Genomic DNA, 15,261 nt, shown 5'->3' with positions numbered 1-15,261 from the left:
TAAATGATATCAATACATTATTATCTCCATAGATTGAAAGATCATCTTACTAGAATTCATGTTTATACGTAGTTTATTGTCATTTTTAACTGATACTTTTTGTTTTTTCTTATGTTTGTGTATCATCAGTATTTTTTCTCTTATCTGTGTGTTATTGTTGAACTTATTCGATAACGAAATAACAAAATTTAAAAATCATGTAGTTTTAGTATCTTTTTCCAAGTTTCTTGTTTTTGGATTTGTTTTCATAGAAATTGTTTCCACCACATGTACTGCGTTAATTAAAGACCAATCGATTTTATTACCTTTTTAGAAATCTTCATAACATCACAGCCGTAGACACAGACCAAGTATTCCGTCCTAGAACCACAAACGGCTACATCGTGGTTGCCAACTCTTTACAAACATTTTCATCACGACTAGAACGTCTTTACAATCGCGATCGAAACGCAAAAGCCATCTTCCTAGCCACAAATTCATCAGAATTGGAAGGACAACTATTTCTAGAAACATCCTGGCACATTTACGGAATGATGAACATCATCTTCTGCAACTTGGAAGAAAATATTACGTTTAAAATTGTCAATTCTTGATCCATTTCTGCCATTACAAGGTTCTACCATCAGAGGACAAACGTTCACTTTCGAATTAGCAAATAATCATAAAATTGTTGTTGAGACATTTTGTTATCTCTAAAAACGCGTTTGTGGGATGTCCATAAATATCCTTTGAAGATTTGTATTTTTATCAATCCTGGCACGGCTGCTCCTGATGTTTATGTTAATGGAACTATTAAGAAATTTAAATTGCAAGATGGTGAAATTATAAATGCATTGGCTAAAGCCTCGAATTTTGATCCTGTTTATGTTTTTCCAAAGGATGGGGTTCCTTATGGACACAAGAAGCCTAATGGGAGCATAACTGGTAAGATGAATTGAAGGAAAAGTAGTAAGTGAGTTTCGCCTTAAGACAGTTGAATGAAAGTATTGAAAAACAAGAAAAATATTGAACTAAATAAGTTTATTTACACATATGGGGAACATTATGCAACTTGTCTTAAGTCGAAATACCACTCACGCATAGTTTAGTAAAAATATTTTCCTTCTTCAGGTTCTTTGAAAGATATAGACAATGGTGATGCTGACATTGCAGCAAATTTACGCCCCGTAAAAGACTACGGACAAAAAAACTCCGAATTTTATTTCCCCAGACACAATGGACTTGGCTTTCATTGTTCCAAAAATGGAAGAAGCATCCACTGTCTCGTTTTTGGAAATTTACAGCTGGCAAGCATCAATACTCTTAGGAATATCTTATTTTGTCTTTGTTGCAATTTGGAGACTGCTGGAAAAGTTGCATAATAGACAGGACGCAACTTCGACTTGGTTGGTGTATCCTTATGGACATTTGGAAACTACATTCTGGTGTCACAACCTGGTAAAGATTTGTTGCACGAACGTTGTTTATATTCTGGTTTAATACTGTTCTCTATGGTGAACACTTTCACGTACCAAGCTACCATGGTTGAACACTTGACGACTAGTGTTGTATCTTTGGACATTTATTCCATGGAAGACTTGGCCAACACAAATTTAAAAGTAGTTACTGTCACGGGTTTTAAGGAACTGTTAAAAGACATAGCTTATGCTGAAGACTCTCCTAAATACTTCATGGATTTATACAGCCGTCAAGAACTCATCGACGACCAATCTGAACTACTGAGGCGAGTCGCCGAAGTCAGGGACTCTGCCATGTTGTACAGTTTGATGGGTTGCAAAGTTAATGAACTCAATGCCAGAGATCCTAAAACTGGTAAAAAGTTGTTGCATGTTTTAACAGATGCTCCTAGGAATAGGTACAGTGCTCATATGATACCATCCCACTCGCCTTACAGAGGCAGATTCAATTTTGTTCTGATGAAAATCAGAGAGAGTGGTCTGATGCCAAAATGGAGAGACGATGTTTATTATGATATAAATAGGCAAAAGGAAGTTCGATATAGACATACAAGTTCTACTGATGGCAATGTTTATAAATTTAAAGACCTTGCGTTTATTTTTTGTGCCTGGTTAGTGTGCTGCGGGGTTTGTATTTGCGTTTTTGGTATGGAAGTCTTGTGGTATAAATTTAGTGTCAAAAATAATAATGAGATAGCAATATTTTGAATAGTGTAACAATATTTTATGTATCTATGATTGATCTATCTTTTATCTATGATCCGAATCATAATAATATGCAAAAGCAGATATTTATTATTGAAGTGAAACTTCGTGTAGTGCTAGAAGCTGGAAGTTGTGAGGAATACAATACGTGTGTTTTGTATTAAACTTTATTATATAATTTGCTTCAGCCATTTTTTTCTTAATTTGAAGTTTTTTTACAAAGAACTTGGTTATGGTTTTTGCCTTGCAGCAGAGTTGTTTTTGAAGAGTTAAACTACTGTTTTGAGGACTAATGTACGAAGATTTATGATATATATAGAGGCAAATTCTGCGTTAACCTAACGTTGTTATGGCAACGCTATCTTATCCTTCTTTTTGGTACTAAAACTGTGAAAATACTTCTTTTTTTATCCTTTTTTTAGTACTAAAACTGTGAAAATGCTATGTAATTGCTGTACTATCAGGTGTTTACACATAATACAGTATATTATAAATGCGCATCTTAAAGATGCACTTATCATAGCATTCTTCCTTGCTTGTTTATATGTAAAATACGCCTGATTGCACATCAAATAGATAGCATTTTCACAGTTTTTACTTCCATAAAAAAGGATAAGTTAGCGTTGCCATAACAACGCTAGGTAATCGACTGTGTTGCCACAGAATTGTCACCATAGAGTTTATACTGTATAAAATTAAAATGTATGTATGACTAGTGGTGGTTAATGGCATCGAGCCTTAAGATAAATGGCTGGAAACTTCCCATACCAAAAATTAAAATGTTTAAAAATCTCTAAAATTTTTTGAAAAATTTGGAAAACTAGTGGTGCATGGCGCAATGCTATTTTTAATACTTTTTACCCCGTATCTTCGAAAGAACTGAGCTCGTCGTTGGCAAAACCTAATGAGCAAGTCTCCCTATCAATATGAATCGAATATTTTTTAAATCATTCAAATGGGACGCTCCGTTCTCACAAAATTGTCATTTTAGTTGTTCTTTACCGCGTATTTAAAAAAGGCTGCCTGTCTTTGTGAAAAACTAATCAGCACGTCTCCCCACCGAACACGAAACGAATGTTTTTTGAGTCATTCAAATGGGACGCTCCGTTCTCACAAAATTGCCATTTTTACCTTGTATCTTTAAAACGGCTAGACCTGCCTTAGCCAAAAACTAGTCAGTACATCTCCCCATCAATACAAATCAATTTTTTTTTGAATTATTCAAATCGGCTGATCCGTGCTCTCGAAATCGTGGACGGAAAATTGTATCCAAAACATACATACATACTACACACTAGTAAGCGCGTCTCCTCATCAATACAAATCGAATGTTTTTTTAATTATTCAAATCGGTTGATCCATGCTTTCAAAATCGTGGACGAAAAATTGTATCCAAACATACACAAATAAATACTACATACACACACATACATTTATTTTTTGTAAGGTATGCCAAAATGTTCAGAAACATCTTAAATTTATAGATAAATCAAAAATGTTATTTTTGATTTTTTGCGATTGCTATAACTTACCCTACGGGAAATTTTTAATTGCTATAACTTACCCTACTACGGGAAATTGAAAATAAGTATAAAATGATATTTTGTTAATTAAGCTTTTTATATAATCGCTGATTGCCAACAGCAACCTTTTTTTCTTATAATAACACGTACTTTTTTCAATTTTGGCTTCAAACAATTCAAAATGACTAAACATAAAATTTTGGTTTTCTGCTAACAATATGAACTTCGGGGAAGTTGAAAAAAAAAAACAAAATAAGGAAACAATTTAATATTTAACTGATAATCATAATTAATTGATTTTCATTTATTTAGCATAAAGTTTGTCAAATATCACAATTAGGTACTTATGCTAAATAATATAATTTTTTCACATTCATACAAAATATAAGAAAAAAATGTATTCAATTAAAACAAAACAATCTTTTCTTATTATGATAACAAAATTAAAGTGTATGACTGTGTAATGCATCCATATTGGCTGCTGTTGTTGAGTCAGCTCTTTTACAAAAAATTAATTCAATATTTGCTGAACGTTTTTGATTAAGGTAAACTCAATTTTTTTGTAGCAATTGATAATCATAGCTTTATCAAGAAAACATATTGAATGCTTTTTAAATACAGTGGTACCCTTGTGTTTAATTCATTCCATAACCACGCTCGTATGTCGAAGCAATATTTTCCATATAATGGAACCAAAACGTCATTCATTCATTTCAGCAGGGTGGTTATGATAAGGTTTTTTAATATCTGAAATAACTTTACTATTTTTTTATTGTTTTTTTCCTGCCCATTTATGATATTGAAGAAATGAGTTAGACATGCTTCGTTGAGCAATTCAAAGAGATTCCCAAACTGTTGCAACTGTTTCGGGGGCACTTTCATTCAAGGGCTTTTCGAGCTTAGAAAGCTGCTTATATATAATTGAAACGACTAACTATAAAATAATTCACTATCATAAAACAGCCTAAATAATTCTATCATAGGAAAATTATTGTTACTACTGATGATATTATTTATATTTTCATTTTACCATCAACATTTTTCTAGAAAATTGTTACACAATTGAAAATTGTATCTCAAATTTTGCTCGTATATCAAAGTAACAAACCGCTCCTTTCGGGGTACCATTGTACTAAACAAAATTTTTAGTTAACATTGACGATAAGACAAACCATAATCTCAAAATGATTATAACTTTTATTTATTATAAATAAATTAATGAATAATATTGCAGTATATCTATATTTACAAAAATAATATTATTATCACTTTAAGAATATATATATATATATATATATATTTGTAGTATTTTGCAACCCAATCGTCAAATTAAAAACAGGGGTTAATATAGAGAATTTCTTTAATAAACATTTCGACACTTACTGGGAAAGCATAAACCAGAAAAGCATAAAAATTTATAAGCAATAAAATTGTGTAAAAAACATCATAACTAATAAATAATTAATGAAACAACAAAATTAAAGGAGGATATAATGCCCCAATTTGAAAACTCAAGAACGTTGACAACAACGTTGAATCAACAACGATACAGAATCAATATCATTTGTTCAGTTAATTAATTATTTATTTTTACAATAATGTGTTTATAATAAATATTATGTTTTTGTGTTTTTCGTGGTTTGATTACTGAATGATGACACACATTAAGTGTTAAAACGTTTTTTTAAAGAATTTGTTTATAATAACTATTTTTTTTAATTTGAAAATTGGACTGCAAAAAACTTTAAATATGTATAAACATCGACAAAACCATCAACAAATACATATATATATATATATATATATATATATATATATATTACAATTCTGATTTTTTCTTCTTGTGTACCCTCCGATGTTTTTTCAGAGCATTAATATAAGCAAATGTTTCATCACACAAATCACATTTATACCGACTCTCCTTAGCATGAGACTCCATATGCGTCTTCAAATGTCCAGATTGCGTGAATCCCTTACCACAAATCTCACACTTATGCGGTCTTTCCCCTGTATGAGTCAACTTATGTCTTCTTAGATTAATCGAAAAACTATACGCTTTATCACACAGTTTACATTTATAAGGTCTTTCCCCGGTATGGGTAACTAGATGAGTCTTTAAATGCCCAGAATGGGTGAACGTCTTATCACACATATCACATTTGTAAAACCGTTCTCCGGTGTGCGTGTAGATGTGTTGTTTTAAATTATCAGCACGGGTGAAGGATTTTTCACATACATCGCATTTGTAGGAGTACTCTGCAGTGTGGATGGCTATGTGTTTTTTTAAATTGCTTGCAAAGGGGAAGGATTTACTGCATATAGTACATTTATGAGGCCGTTCTCCATGTACTGACTTGTGTCGCCTCAATTTTTTTATGTGGTTGAACTCTTTGTTGCAGGTTTCACATTTGAATTGTTTAGTGTGGGTGTTCATATGTTTTGTTAATTGTGCAGAGTCTGAGAATGTTTTCTTGCAAACAAAGCATTTTAATGCTTCGAGACTAAATTGTTGAAATGTTTGTTCCTGGTTGGTTTTGTTGCTGGTTTCTCTTACATCTTCGTCTAAAGTTACTTCGGGATAAGGGAATTCTTCAGAAGGCTCGTTTTCTGACTCTTCACCATTTTCATCAGCAATTTCTTGTATTGAGTAATCTATTGGTTCTACTTTCACTACTTGATCGGATCCACAAGAAGTCGTAGCTTCTGACATTTTAAATACATAAATAATTTCATATATAAATTATAAACTAGTTACAAAATAATACAAATGTGTTTTAATATAAGTTATGTAGTGTCAACATCGAATCTTATATTTTGATGTGTTGATTGTCAAAACTGTCAACAATGGCGCGAGGGCATCCATTTTGTGACAGTGCCAGAACGAATTTAATTGTTGGCAGCATTGGCGACAATTGTTGCCAAGATACAGTTTAAACTGTAGATCTACAGTTTTTTCCAAGTTTTTTTTTATAAATAATCTTAGTTTTGCAGTTTTGGATTCGAAGTCTACAGGTTTTTTGCTTTAGATGCGCCATTTATTGCTGAGTCAACTTGAACAAAATCACTTTTGTTAAACCGGAGGTAATTTTCATTTATTATTAACTTTCCGAAGGAGAAATTTGTTTTCATAAAAAATCGATTCGTTAATTTTATGTTGTCCCGACGTTTCAAGCCATTCTGAATCGAATGAGAATAAATTTGGAAAAAGTATGTGTGTTTGTGTGAACAGATTTTTTGCCGCAAATTGACGTTTTCTCAAAAAACGACTGGACCGATTTCAAAAATTTTAAAGCCATTCGATGTATCTCGCTGAGGACTAGCGTTTATCAATTAGTTTTTGGTAAAGATCGGCCGGGCCGTTTTCTTCTAATGAAGTGTTAAAAAAAAATTGACGGTAGATACCATAGTCTTATAGAACTTACTGAATTATTACGGCCCTACGACAAGTTATTTAATTTTAAAAATTCTTTAAAGTTTGCAAAAATTAGTATCGTTTTTTGGCATTTGTCAAAATTAGTTCTTTGTTCGATGTTTTCTCAAAAACGCCTGAACCGATTTTAGAAATTCAAAGGCCATTTGATGTATCTCAATAAGGACTATAGGCTGTCAGTTTTGTACGACGATCTGCCGAGCCGTTTCTTTGTAATTTGTAATAAAGTGTTAAACTTTTCGTCAATATTTAAGCTCATACTACCGAATCGATTATAAAAATTCAAAAACTATTTGAAAGATATTTGTTGGGAACGATAATGATTAGTTTTAGGTGAAAATCTACCGAGCCGTTTTTTTTGTAATTAACTGTTGAAAAAAAATTGAGCTAATTTTTATGGAACTTTTTTGACGATATATATCAGGTCTTATAGAACTTACTGAAATATTACGGCCTTACGACAAGTAGTTTAATTTCAAAAATTCATCAAAGTTTGAGAAAATGAGTAGTTTTGTTGACGTTTGCTAAAAATTTTCATTAAAATATCATCAATTCTACGTGTAACTGTTTGGTGAGATAAACTTATTTGCTTGTATATATGAACCATTTGTAATTTGCCAACGCCTTCAGTTTTATGTGAAATATTTTACTTGTTGTCCGTTGCAGGACAGTTGTAAAAATTATTAAAATAATAATAATAAAAAAAAATTGAATGCGTTCACCATTATGCTTATTTATCTATGGCGTTCATCGTTTATACATACTTATCTATGATGATCACATTGTATATAACTTATACTTATACTTATTTATTACTTATACTTCAACTTATACTTGTTTATCTATGGTGTATAAGGTCTATGACAGCGCCACATAGACCTTATACAATACATGGACTGCTAGTTGAGCGCATAAAAAGTGTCAAAAGATGTTCTATGGTATGAGGGCATACGAGGGTAATTTTGCGGCCGAGATATGTCAAATACGAACACGAGCTTTACCGAGATTATCGAATGCACTCGATCGCTTAAATTTTACAGTTACTTGGGTTCACGTGATGTTTGATCGCTCGGGTTTTTAAACTAAAAGAGGATAAAAATATACCTGTTATAAAATTGTTAAAAGTAAAATGTCTTCTAAAATGTGTTTGGTCTGTGGTAAAGTTCCTGATTGCAGTAAAACCTGTTCTGAATGCTTCGCAAGTATTCCGGGAAATTCGACATTCATCGATATAAAAAATCGAGGATATCTTTCATATCCTTCCAATGCAATGTTTAAATTATGTTTATATATAGAAACCCAAATTCGAAATTCTTTAAATTTAATGTACAAAAGTTCATATGAAAGCACGATTCTCCGAAAGTTGAATGACTTGGGACTTGCACATTTTTTTAGATCAAGCCATTTCCAGCAATTTGTCCAGCACTATCATGACCTTATCAACTTTGTCGCAAAAATGTATTTAACAATTAGAATGCACCATGAAGAACATAAAAAAAGCAAAGTTGATAAATATGTACGCCACTTTCACACAAAAATTGTGCTTTTTAAACACCAATAATAAATATATCGCATTTAAACAAATATTTCATTATTGCTTTCTAATTTCCCATAATAGCTCTAGCCAACTGTTCTTATTTTCAGTGAATTTTATAATACGTAAAATATTTTTCTTAAACACTTTGTATAACTAAAATAAATAAATAAATATATAAATAATTCATTACATTCATTAGTTTAACATAAATTGTATATTATATAATATTTTCCCAACAATTTCGAACACAAGGACTTTCATTTGACGTTCAAGTGATCGAGTTTGACATATCTCGGCCGCAAAACTACCCTCGTTTGCCCTCATACCATAGAACATCTTTTGACACTTTTTTACTTGAGAAATGTATGGGGATTAGCCATAGACCTTATACAATACAATTGTATACAATGAAATTGTATAAGGTCTATGGGATTAGCAGTCCATGAAATTGTATAAGGTCTATGCAGCGCCACCATCACGCCCGACTCCTTAACTAGCGCTCTGTATCGGTAATGAGAAACGATAGATAATCCTATCTTCTGCTTTTATCTATGCTCTCAGTTGAATGTCTCATCTTTGGGAAAACTCAATGGTTCAAATGTCAAATATCAAATGTAAATTTATTTAAAAAGTTGATTGATATAGGTTATAAAGGTTATTATTTAGTACTCACCTATTTTTGTGATTATCTACTGAATATACGTGAGTGAATGAAAATATTTAAAAATGTCAGAAGAAACAACTATGTCTATTAATGCTCAGGCAATTAAAATTGAACCACCAGAATACCCAGTAGATGACATAAAAAGCGAGATAGAAGATGAAAATAGTGTTCTTGGTGCTGTTGTCAAAACTGAATCGTTTACCGAGGATGATAAAACGTGTTTAGAAAGATTCATTAAGTCCGAAGTGACCATCGAGGAAGAAGTCAAACAGGAGGTAATCGAGACATCCTCTTATGAATGTGAAATTTGTTATCAATCTTTTGCAGAATTTAATCATATGGTCGATCATATGCATAGACATAGCAAAAAACGCCCTTTTAAATGCGAAATATGCTATAAGGGATACTATCAGAAAATCCATTTAACAACACACATGCTTATTCATACAGAAGAACGCCCTTTTAAATGCGAAATATGCAATAAGGCATTCTACTGCAAAGGCAATTTAACAACACACATGCTTATTCATACAGAAGAACGCCCTTTTAAATGCGAAATATGCAATAAGGCATTCCTTCGCAAATGCCATTTAACAAGACACTTGCTTATTCATTCAGGAGAACGCCCTTTTAAATGTGAAATATGCAATAAGGCAGTCTATCGCAAAGGCAATTTAACAACACACATGCTTATTCATACAGAAGAACGCCATTTTAAATGCGAAATATGCAATAAGGCATTCCATCGCAAATGCCATTTAACAAGACACTTGCTTATTCATTCAGGAGAACGCCCTTTTAAATGTGACATATGCAATAAGGCATTCTATCAAAACAGCAATTTAAAACAACACATTCTTATCCATGCAGAAGAACGCCTTCTTAAATGTGAAATATGCAATGAGACATTTAAAAAATCAGATAGTCTGAATAAACACATGCTGCTTCACAATGGAGAACGCTCCCATTAATGCAATATATGCCAGAAGAGATTCACACAAATAAGCAATTTGAAAAGACACATGGTGATGCACAGTGGAGCACGCCTTTGTGAATGCAATATTTGTAATAAGAAATTCGCACAACCAGGTCATCTAAGAGATCACATGCTGACTCATAACAGAGAGTGAAATATGCAGAAAGAAATTTACCCCAGTGAACAATTTGAAAAAACACATGACACTCCATATTCAGAAGCGTGATGAAAATCAATGGAATTTAAGCATATTTGATAAATTGGATTGAATATTTTCGGAAACATGTTATGAATTATTCTTGGATATAATAAAATGTATAAATAGTATGAAATATACAGTAAACATTAAAAAAAAGGCTTTTGATTCATAAGCTTGGCTGATTAGCTTTTAGCAAAGACATATCCAGCTGTTTTGGAGATATGAAGCAAGCAGTGCGAAAATGGCAGTTTTTGATAGATTGGAGCATCTGATTCGAATTATTCAAACATTTTACTTGCATTGACGAAGCGAAAAATTGATTTTATTTCTGAAAAATTAGATTTTTTTTGTATTTTAATTTTTTTTTATCTTATACATATTTTTAGGCAATCGCGTTGCATAGTTATAATCTCTATAAAATATCTGATACATATGTATCATATATATATATATATATATATATATATATATATATTAGGGTGGTCCTTAAAATGGTCATTTTCGAGTTTCCTTGCTCCCAGGGGCTCAAATGGTTCCAAATAGATAAAAAACAATTCTCTGAAAGTTTTAGCTCTTAATATTAACGTTTAGATAGAGCGCAATTCAATCAAAATTTTGTATGGAAATAGCATGGAAAAATTTTCAAAAATTTTAAAAATGTTTTTTAAATGTAATTTAGCGAACAAATGAATGAATAAAACTCATTCATTTGTCGCTAAGTTATACCTAAAACATTTTTTTTAAATTTTCAAAAATTGTTTCATGCTCTTTCCATACAAACTTTGATTGAATTGCGCTCTATCTAAAAGTTAATATTAAGAGCTAAAACTTTCAGAGAATTGTTTTTTATCAATTTGGAACCATTTGAGCCCCTGGGAGCAAGGAAATTCGAAAATGACCATTTTAAGGACCACCCTAATATATATATATATATATATATATATGTAAACATATATATGTCTATTGTTCATTTTTCACTGCCAAATGGCATTATTTTTTACTTTTTTCAATGGATCTCCGAAGACGCTACATTCTCTTTACAAAAATTTTGCCAGTTGTTCATTTTGCCATCACACGCTCCATTATCTTAAAAACTGAAATACCATTTCATAGTATCATAATCTTATTGGTATAAAAAAAAAATTGGAGTATTATAAATTGTTATGTTTAGCAAAAAGAAAATTTATAAGTCATCTTATCAAAATTTAATAATTAAAAAAATATTTTGCAAACAGTTCAGGGCTGAAATATTGAAAAATATAAATTTGTATATTTTATATTAATTATATATAATTATTACATATATATTAATTAAATTAAAAATATATTTTTTAATTAAATGATTAAAAGAAAAATAAAAGTTATCACAGAGTTTATTTTGCAAACAGTTTAATTAATACAATGCTGAAATAATAAAAATATATATTTGTAGTGTTGATGAATAACCGTGGGTTTCCAAGCCATATGATTGCACTTGTAGTGGATGATAAAAAAACATTGGATGTAAAAAATCAGAAGAGATGTTGAGTTCTTTCCAACAATATTTCCTTCAATTTACAATTCTCGAAAAGTTATAATGAAGTTTTTTTCCCTTGATCATTGTTTCCGGCTGGAATTTTATTTGATAGATGATGGACTCAATTCCTGTTTTTATAATATTGTTCAAGTATTGAGTTCGACCAAAAATAATGAAAAAGTGAGTAAATTAAATCATTAATTACTTATTTGATTGAGCCAAATATTTTTATCATTATCATAATTTTGTTTTTAAGAACTATTCTGATATTTTGATAAAAGTTTTAAGCAACTTAATCTTATAAATGTTTACTGCATTTCTTTATTTATTGTTATCACTTACATGTGTTTCAAGTACGTTGAAGTAAATTTTAAAAAGTCAATAATTATTCAACTTTCACTTTTTTAATATAACTTATTAACTTCCCGTAGGGTAAGTTATAGTAACCGCCAAAAAAATCGAAAATGAAAATTTTTTTATATCTTTACGTTTTAGAGGTTTCTGAACATTTTGGCATACCTTACAAAAATGGATGCTGTGTGTGTATGTGTGTGTGTGCGGATACAAATTTTCGTCGACGATTTCGGGAACACGGTTCAAGCGATTCCGATTATTCAAAAAACTTTTGATTGTTGTTGATTATTTTTTGGCATAGGCAGGTCTAGCCGTTTCGTAGATACGGCGCAAAAAATGCCAAAAACGGTAACTTAGTTTTTAAGAGCGGAGCGTCCGATTTTAATAATTCAAAAAACATTTTACTTGTATGGACAGGATGAAGATCAAATTTTCATGAAGGCAGGTCTAGCGGTTACGGAGATTTAGTAAAAAATGGCAAAAAAATGGCCATTTGGCTGTCAAAAATGATCATAACACATCAAATTATCAGATATTTTATAGTGATTTTAACAATAAGTATAAATTTTGTTTACATTCCTATCGGTTCCGTTAGACGGCGACGCGGGGATTACGCGCTTCTATATTCCGTCTCTATGCAGTTAAAGCAGCACGATTACTATGAAAAAAAAAATCAAAACTTCCAAAATATTTTAAAATAAAGAAAACATTTTTTTTTCAAAAGGCCTTTTTTCCAAATAAAATTTTTTTTTCAAAGTATAATTTTTTCATAAATGTTAATCTTTTAAAAAAAAAATTACGGGAAAAATTTACGGGTACGGGAAGTTCCAGCAATTTGCCTTAAGGCACGATGTCATGCGCCTCACTAGTTTATTATTATTTATAACATTTCTTTCTTTAATAATCTTTAAAGTAGTTAATATTAAATTTGGCGCTGCTGTCACACATATTGTAATATAAGGTCTATACTCTTCTTTTATCTATGGGCATACGCATAACTAACTTTTGTTTTTTTTTCATAAATGTCTCATCTTTCTGAAAACATACTCTAATGCTCTATGCTTCAAATGTCAAATTTTAATACGTAAAAGTTGAAATCTTTTTAAAAGAAAGCTCTTTTTAAAAGATCGTGAATGTATACTGAGTATACGTGAGTGAGTGAAAATATTTAAAAATGTCAGAAGAAGGAATTATGTCTATTAATGCTCAGGCAATTAAAGTTGAACCACCGGAATATTCAGTGGAAGAGATTAAAAGCGAAATTCAAGATGAAAATGGTGTTCTTGATGCTATTGTCAAATCTGAACCATGTACTGAGGATTATGAAACATGTTTAGAAAGATTTATGAATTCCGAAGTATCTATAAAAGAAGAAGTCAAACTGGAGGTAATCGAGACATCCCCTTATGAATGTAACATTTGTAATATATCATTTGCAGAATCGCATCTTTTAAAAGAGCATATGGTCGATCACATGCCTAATCCTAGCCCTGAAAAACAACCCTTTCGATGCAATGAATGCGATAAGACATTCACACAATTAAGTAATCTAAAAAAACACATGCTGATTCATTGCGAAGAGCGTCGTTATAAATGTGAAATGTGCAATAAGACATTCAAAGCATCAAGTTCTCTGAATAAACACATGATGATTCACAATGGAGTTCGTCCTCATGAATGCAATATATGCCAGAAGACATTCACACAATCAAGTAATCTGAAACGTCACATGATTATGCACAGTGGTGTGCGCTCCCATGAATGCAACATATGCAACAAGACATTTACAGAATCAAGTAGTCTGAAACGACACCTCCTTACGCACAATGGAGTGCGTCCTTATGAATGTGAAATTTGTAATAAGACTTTTACAGAATCAAGTAGTCTGAAAACACACATGCTGTTACACAATGAAGTACGCCCCTATGAATGCAATGTATGCAATAAGACATTCACACTTTCAGCTACTCTAAAAAGACATATGCTGATGCACAGGTGTTACGCCCATATGAGTGCAATATTTGTAATAAGACTTTCACACAATTAGGTCATCTGAACAGTCATATGGTGATGCATACTGCAGAACATTCTCTTGAATGCAATATATGCAATAAGACATTTACAGAATTAGGTGGTCTGAAACGACATGCTGACGCACAGTGGGGTTCGCCCCCCCATATGTGATATTTGTAATAAATCATTCACACTATCATGTAGTCTGAAAAAACACATGCTGATGCATAATGGATTAAGCCCTCATAAATGTAATGCATGTGATAAGACATTCATAGATTCGGCTAATCTAAAAAGGCACATGCTGGTGCACGATGGAGTACGTCCTTATGAATGCAATATTTGTAATAAGACATTTACACAACCAGGTCATCGAAATGGTCACATGCTGACGCACAATGGAGTACGCCCTCATGAATGCGATGTATGCAAGAAGACATTCACACAATATAGTAATCTGAAGAGACATATGGTTATTCACAGTCATGAGCCTCCCGTGTGCAATATATCCAAGCCTGATGAAAATCAATGAAATATAAGCATATTTGTTAAACTGAATTTAAATATTTAAACAACTTGCATGTATAATAATGTATAATTAGTAAGAAATATACTGCAAAAATGAAAAAAAGACTTTCAATTCAGATACACAGCAAGATGTGCTGATTAGTTTTTAGCAAAGACAGGTCCAGTGGGATGGGAGATATGAAGCAAATAGTGCAAAATATGGCAGCTTTTGATCGAACAGAGCATCTGATCAAATTATTCGAACATTTTACTTGCATTGATGAAGTAAAAGATTGATTTTATTTTTGCAAAGGCAGGTCAAGCAGCTTTGGAGTTGCAGGAGAGAAGGTTAGAAGATTGGCATTTGATGCTCTGAAATG

General features: G+C 31.6%; 4 protein-coding genes and 1 pseudogene across 4 annotated transcripts in view; 4 read left to right on the top strand and 1 right to left on the bottom strand.

The window, feature by feature from the left end:
• LOC113391309 (tectonin beta-propeller repeat-containing protein-like) overlaps positions 1-4,042 on the top strand; it is a 16,257-nt gene extending 12,215 nt beyond the window's left edge. The window contains exons 16-19 of the mRNA XM_026627252.1: positions 679-924; positions 1,111-1,286; positions 1,365-2,027; positions 3,998-4,042. Coding sequence (XP_026483037.1) covers positions 679-924; positions 1,111-1,286; positions 1,365-2,027; positions 3,998-4,042 — 1,130 coding nt within the window. The remainder of the gene's footprint in view (positions 1-678; positions 925-1,110; positions 1,287-1,364; positions 2,028-3,997) is intronic.
• A 1,462-nt stretch (positions 4,043-5,504) lies between these two features.
• On the bottom strand, positions 5,505-6,459 carry LOC113391308 (zinc finger protein 525-like). Its single transcript, XM_026627251.1, has one exon. The coding sequence runs from the start codon at positions 6,393-6,395 to the stop codon at positions 5,505-5,507; it is 891 nt and encodes a 296-aa protein (XP_026483036.1). The 5' UTR covers positions 6,396-6,459.
• A 2,919-nt stretch (positions 6,460-9,378) lies between these two features.
• LOC113391307 lies at positions 9,379-10,491 on the top strand (annotated as a pseudogene).
• Positions 10,492-13,497: 3,006 nt separating this feature from the next.
• LOC113391306 (zinc finger protein 525-like) lies at positions 13,498-14,408 on the top strand. Its single transcript, XM_026627250.1, has one exon. It carries the CDS (start codon positions 13,536-13,538, stop codon positions 14,406-14,408), a length of 873 nt encoding a protein of 290 aa, XP_026483035.1. The 5' UTR covers positions 13,498-13,535.
• Positions 14,409-14,431: 23 nt separating this feature from the next.
• LOC113391305 (protein krueppel-like) lies at positions 14,432-14,906 on the top strand. Its single transcript, XM_026627249.1, has 2 exons — positions 14,432-14,520; positions 14,579-14,906. The coding sequence occupies exons 1-2, from the start codon at positions 14,432-14,434 to the stop codon at positions 14,904-14,906; spliced, it is 417 nt and encodes a 138-aa protein (XP_026483034.1).
• Positions 14,907-15,261: the final 355 nt, after the last annotated feature.

The sequence above is a fragment of the Ctenocephalides felis genome, unplaced genomic scaffold (assembly GCF_003426905.1).
Source record: "Ctenocephalides felis isolate EL2017-DRISC unplaced genomic scaffold, ASM342690v1 CF-g0.4_SCAFFOLD_00845, whole genome shotgun sequence".
Lineage (NCBI taxonomy): Eukaryota > Metazoa > Arthropoda > Insecta > Siphonaptera > Pulicidae > Ctenocephalides > Ctenocephalides felis.
The sequence above is the reverse complement of the archived record's forward strand: the minus strand, read 5'-3'. Positions and strand labels throughout refer to the sequence as shown.

Coding starts and splice junctions, on each gene's coding strand:
- LOC113391306 (XM_026627250.1), top strand. CDS start 13,536: ATGTCAGAAGAAGGAATTATGTCTATTAATGCTCAGGCAATTAAAGTT.
- LOC113391308 (XM_026627251.1), bottom strand. CDS start 6,395: ATGTCAGAAGCTACGACTTCTTGTGGATCCGATCAAGTAGTGAAAGTA.
- LOC113391305 (XM_026627249.1), top strand. CDS start 14,432: ATGCATACTGCAGAACATTCTCTTGAATGCAATATATGCAATAAGACA. Junction 14,521..14,578: donor AAACGACATGCTGACGCACA/GTGGGGTTCGCC, acceptor ACTATCATGTAG/TCTGAAAAAACACATGCTGA.